Below are 6,625 nucleotides of genomic sequence, written 5' to 3' on the forward strand. Positions count from 1 at the left end.
GATTTATAAATTTATGTTCATATATATATATAGTTATATACTAAATGAATGGTCTGTTCAGCATCATTAATGAAATAATACTTTAATTCTTCATCTAATCATTCATATCTTCACAGATGTAGATGACTTCATTTCTTCAGTTCATTTTTTATTCAAATCTTCTTAGATAAGACTCAGCATAGCTCCAGAAATCACAAAGATCCATCATTAAAGTAATCCACATGAGTTCTCTTTTGAAGTCAAATCATACATTTCTAATGGAAATCTTTTCTTATTTCAGTTTAAATGTAAAGATTGCATTGAAACACACAGATCAGTGCAGTAAATTATATTTAAAATCATTTAATATGGCAACATGTCAAATCTTATTAGTGCTGGTCTATTTCTTTGACATCAAATCTTTCTATCTCTATGATACTGCATCCAGACTAACAGATATCAGAAGATCACTATTACTGCACACAATACAAAAAGATCACATTAGTTACATGTGAATTATTAGTTATTTTTGGTCTTTATTACAAAAGAGTCATTTACTGAATGTTAATGCTGGCAAACTGTTAACATCTGACCCGTCAATGTTAGAAATCACTAACAGTCTGTTTACTGTGTGTGTGTGCATGCGTGTGTGTTTGTTTGATTTATCTGTGCTGTGCAGTCATATGAAAGGACATCTTTGTGAACCCTACAAGGCAGCAGTGTGTCCCCTCATTAGTGCACTAATACCTCTTCTGTTGCTTGAGTTTAATACCAGCTAAGCTTTATTTATTGTTCCCTCAGTGGATTTAGCGTGCACAGTTACGGGCATGTTGAGCCGTGTTTTCCCGTCCTGTGTGCCAAATCAGATAATTGAAGGTGCTCACAGTGACCAGAGCGACTTTATTCAGACTGAGAAACATTCATCACCATCTTCATCATTCACTTCATCAGAGCTGTCCAGTGTCTGCTCGAAAAAATTTAAATAATGAGTGTTAAATCATACCAAATACAAAGTGTACTTTAATATGTAAAGTAAGGGATTTACAGGCAGCAGTTTGTTGTTGCAGACAGTGTTGGGGGTAACGCATTACAAGTAACAGGCAAAGTAACGAGTAAAGTAACACATTACTTTTTAAATGTTTACGTTAATATTTGAGTTACTTTTTTAGTTTAATTAATTTGATTAATAAAAATGATGTACTGAATTAAACTAAACATAGTCACATTATGCACTCTATGCGTACACGCCTGATCCACCAAGTGATGTTTAATCACAAGCTATTTTTGGTTAGAAACGTTAAACATATGTATAAAACATATATGTCCCCTTTAAGCTGCATACGTGCATGGCTGCATAGGCTTTATTGAAGGTGTGCATTCACTGCAATTTTAGCCTCATTGGCTCATGGTGAAAAATGAGATTGGGTTGATCAAACCAGCAGTATTTGCTCTCATGAATCTATTACTTGTCACTTTTATTCTTATTTAGAGTCTTTTGTGTTGTTATTATTTTGGTGCAAGGTAAAAGTTAATAAAACTATACTTATATATTATTGATTTTCCATTTATATAGATAGATAGATAGATAGATAGATAGATAGATAGATAGATAGATAGATGATTGTTTTAATTGCTTTATTCACCAAGTGTATTTCGTTACTCCCTCGAAAGTTTACATTCAAGAGCTGTGATCTTCTAAGGGATTAGGGCATGGGAGTAATCACAATTGAGATTCATGAGCTAGGGATCTTATTGAGGCACAGGGAAAGTGTTTAAAAGAGCGTTTGAGCCCGTGGATGTGTGTGTGGCAGCTTTTTCCAGTCAGAGATGTCTCATGTGAGCGAATGACTTAAGTGTTTAATGAATGAATGAATAAATGAATTGACCTCATAAGTAAGGTATAGAACATTAAATATTTATTTGCTTATTTCTAATGAATGCAGAGCTTTCGCAAGGAAAACACTTTTGGTTTTAAGATAAGACGTTTAAATGTCACAAACACACTATTTGGTTCAATCATTTGTAAATATAATGTTAATAAAATTCATATTTATATTTCATTTTATATAATACAAAAAACGATCTATCAAAATGATTTTCAGCATCCGGGTTACCGTGTGTTATAAGTTTTGATCTGAAAAGAAGGAACATTGGAATGTCTCAACTGGCCAATCAGAATCAAGCATTTTAGGGAGCCGTGTAATAAGCACAGTTAAGATGAAGTGTAGATTATTGCTGTTATTGCTGTGATCAGATGTGCAAACAAGTGTGTTAACCTTTATGGATTTTAAGGACCTTGAATAAATATATAATAAATAACCAAAGTTTTGGTTAGTATGCTTTGGTCTTTATATTATTGTGGTAGTGTTTATTTATCTCCTGTGGAAATGAAGTGAAGTGATGATAAACAACAGTAAATGAATGATGTGTGAAAATCATTGATGATTGTTGTTGTGTCCACTAACAGACCCACAGCCGATCACGAGAGCTTCAGTGGACAGCATGTTGTGTATGAGACGATGTGTGCAAAGACAGGTGAGGACACAAACGCACACATGACAGATGATATATTTATTCATTCTGAGTAGAGATCAACCAATACTGACTTTTTTTTATAACCAATACCAAATATTTGGCTGCTTACTGTGTGTACCTGTATGTGTTACTGTTTTTGACACAATTACTACTGAACTGAACAAACCTTTATAATTATAACAATCACAATCAATGGCATTAATCGAGGGCTCTGAAAGTTAACCCTGGTGTGGAAACCCTGTGTATGTTTATTATCATTCACTTATGATAACCGTTATTATTTCTATGAAAAGCAGTCAGCTGACAGTAAGATGAATAAATCTGCTGAATCTGTTGTCATGTTTTCCAAATTAAAACTGAGTGATTTTTTGTAATTAACACAATCATTTCACAGCAGAGCTAAAGTTTGTGTCATAAATATATCAACACACCACATTGAGTTTTATTTTATAATAGCTATCAATGAAGCTGAAACCAGCAGTTAAGAAAAGGTTGTTTGTGTAGATTTGATCTTTGTGTTGAGATTAAACAGACCTCATCGCCTCTCAGTAATAATCTGCTTCTGAATTTCACCAATGCATTTGTCCGTTGTTCGCTGGCAAAGGTTTCAGATGGTTTTGGCTTTAAAAAACAAGCGAGGCACAGATGTGGATGTAAGAGCGTTGACCGAGAGCGGCTCAGCGTGTGTGTTGTTTTAGTAGAGAAGCTGTCAGAAGACTTTAGTCATCATCATTCAGAAGATCTCATTCTCTCAAATCAGCCGTCAATACACATCAATGTCTTCATCTTCTCATCTCACTCATCCGTCTGCGATAAACACATCACCCGTGATTTAGCTCTTCATCATATAATACATCAACATTGCAATTCAACAACCAGATTTGATGTTTGAAAATGCAGTGTTGTTATAATACAATATAAATCTACTTGTCATCATGTCATTAAAGCAAAAGAAAGAAATCACATCAAAGATTTGTTTCTGTAACTTTACATGCATATCATCACACAATCTAGAATATAAAGTCAATAAAATATGAAATTAAACAAATGATCTCTTAAATCTCATCTTCACAAGCTTCATAAAAACATTTTTTTTTTAAGAAATGCATGCATACATTTGTACATTTTGTGTCTTTTGAAAGGTTTTAAATCTTTGTCTCGGTTTGATCATTTAGTGTAGACGTGTCTCTGTATGTATTTAACTCCACATGTGGAGGAGGAATATGGCATTAAAGAGAGGAAAATATTTTTCTCCATCCCCCTGTTTTTACTCTCCACCTTCCTTCTTGTTGAGCGTGGAAAAGCTTTAGTCGTGTGTCACTGAATCCAGACTTGATGTTTTTCTTCTTCTGTGCTCGTGATGTAAAAGAAACACAAGACAGCAAACATCACCATCGCTTCTGACTGACTTCTGTATATTCAGCTCATTGAAATACGTTTGATATCTGAATGGGTCCGGCCTTCTCCTTAAGAGAGACTGTTTAGAATATAATATGAAACAATTTCATATGCGACCCTGGACCACAAAATCAGTCATAAGTCACACGTATATTAGTAGTAATAGTCAACAATACATTGTATGGGTCAAAATGATTGAAATGAGACTGAAATAACGATCCCACAATCTGCTCAAATCGCCATCCAAAGCCACGCCTGAAGCCCATTCATGTCTCATTCACCACTGAGAAAACCTTGCACTACAAAGTGGTTAAAATTTCCAAAATAACCAACATAAACAACTAAATGAAATGGGAAGAAACATGCTCAAAATAACAAAAAAGATAAAGTATTTTCCGATCTCTTTAATATAAAAAAATTACCACAAAATAACCACATCCATACCTTCAAATCACTGGTAAAACTCATAGATTTGGCACACAAAGTCAAAAACAATATTAATATGTTTCAATATCTATATACTTTTTTCTTTTCTTATTTGATTGACATTGAGACAGACAGCTTTATGATCTAATGTAATAATATAATCTTACACATCAGATCTCCAACAGTTCATCAAACATTTACTCAAGACATAACAGATTTTATCTGTGGGAATTCTTGTCAAAACAGATCTTTTTAAAACTGCAATTCTGTGTAGATGTCTTTATATTGGGGTCATGCACTTGTGCATTTGTGTGCACACGCTTCAGATCTGTCAGTCAGCACAAAGAAGATCATTTTTGAGTCCAGTCGCTCTTAATAACTCTTTAAACATCAATCAGATCATGAACTCTATTTTTAAAACCCAAACCAAAATGTGGATGGAGATGTAGCATTTGTGTATTAGTTAAACATTTAGGACCTCTCAGAAAACATACAAATAAACATCATTTTAGAGCATTGGATTCACTATTAATGTTCTTATTTTTATGAAAACCTTTAGTTTTTAGTGTCTAAGGCTGCGTCTCAATGTATCCAACTATGGGCTAAACCAAGGGTCAGACAGAAAGTGCACATTGCATTAATCGCACATTAATAAAATGAGTGGTGTTAAAATAAATGTATTTAGTAACTGGTTATTTTGACAGCCCTAGTTTTTACAGGTATTTTAGGTAAATTCCTAATGATTTTTAATCACATCTTACATGGGTCTTGATGTCACTCCAGAGGTTTTCTTTAGTTGAATTTCAACCGACACTTGACTGAAATCTTTGAAATAGATCCAGAAATAATGATTGAAGTCAAAACTAGACATTGATTTGTTTATGAATCATTTCATCAGAACCTTCATTCATCATTATTCAATCTTAAGATCTATGTGAACTAGTGAAGAAAAGCATTACACCCTTAAACCTCTCATCTATAAATCATCTACTGTATAGTCGAGTTATGCATCTGTTACTAACTAAATGATTTATGACCTTTGTGAAAAATCTTGAATGCATTTGAACGTGAAGGTTAATACTGATCAATAATCAGAAAATGACAGATTTATAGATGTTCAGTGATCTTTTTTGTGTTTTTGTCTCTCCACAGGTTTATCAGTTTACAGTAAACTCTTCCTCACTCAGGCAACTAAGAACAGATGAAGAAAGTCATCAGCTGGAGTATAACAGACATGAATGACAACCTGACATCTTTAACACCTTGACCTGTCTCCTCTACCTGATGTCTCTTGTTCAGATTATTGATTGTACACAGATGGGATCTCATCTTCTGTGAAGATCTGATGAGCTGCTCGAGGACATCGGCCTTCTAACAACACAGACCAGAGCTCATGCATGTGTCCAAAACATTTAGTTTACATTCACACAAGACACTGGGATTTTCTCCCATCACTACAGTACATCACAACTTCAAGTGCCTCATTCAGACATGAGTTGCTTGAGTTTATTGCGTTGTATGTGAGAGTTTACTGAGGTAAATAGAAACTAGAAAAGTCCATGTTAAGTTTAGGGCTGCATTACAACTAATCACAACTAATCGTTAGCAGAATAAAAGTTTTTGTTTACATCATATATGTGTGTGTATAATAATGCACACGCATGCATATGTGTAATAAATATTTACATGTCTATATACATTTTTATATTTATATAATTATAAATGCTTAATATTTACACATATTTTTTTCTTCAAATTATAAATGCATATGTTTGTATTTATATATACATAATTATTATATACTCACACACATATATATGATATAAATAAAAACTTTTATTCTGTGATTCTAACAATTAGTTGCAATAAAATCGGTATGCAGCCCTAGCAAAGTTATCAGTCAGGTCAAGGTCATGTTGATTTCTGAAAACACTTGAATATGACAGAATTATATCCGCTGATTTGAGACATTTTTTTATAGATATTTGGGCTCATGGAATATTGTGTTTTTTATAACATTTAGACCTTTAGTAGTTTTGTTTTATCAGAAAAAAACTACATGACAATGTAAATCTTATTTCTTTTCTTTTCTGTGCTCTGAATTTACTTGAATTTCCCATTTTCATCAATGACCAAATATTCAGAATGTTCTTGATCATTAAATAAAATCAGTTCTTTGTTTTACAAACTGTCACGGTGTGCAGTCTTTATTACATTGACTTGTGTTTCAAAGAGATGAAATGATTGAACACATTTACTGCTGTGGAAAACCACAAAGTTGTGTCAG

At 33.2% G+C, this 6,625-nt stretch overlaps 1 protein-coding gene across 1 annotated transcript in view; it reads left to right on the plus strand.

Annotated features, from left to right (window-relative positions):
• ttll5 (tubulin tyrosine ligase-like family, member 5) overlaps window positions 1-6,497 on the plus strand; it is a 92,542-nt gene extending 86,045 nt beyond the window's left edge. Inside the window, exons 31-32 of the mRNA XM_073812422.1 lie at window positions 2,447-2,514; window positions 5,491-6,497. Coding sequence (XP_073668523.1) covers window positions 2,447-2,514; window positions 5,491-5,543 — 121 coding nt within the window. The 3' untranslated portion in view covers window positions 5,544-6,497. The remainder of the gene's footprint in view (window positions 1-2,446; window positions 2,515-5,490) is intronic.
• The last annotated feature ends 128 nt before the right edge of the window (window positions 6,498-6,625 follow it).

The sequence above is a fragment of the Paramisgurnus dabryanus genome, chromosome 17 (genome assembly GCF_030506205.2).
Source record: "Paramisgurnus dabryanus chromosome 17, PD_genome_1.1, whole genome shotgun sequence".
NCBI lineage: Eukaryota > Metazoa > Chordata > Actinopteri > Cypriniformes > Cobitidae > Paramisgurnus > Paramisgurnus dabryanus.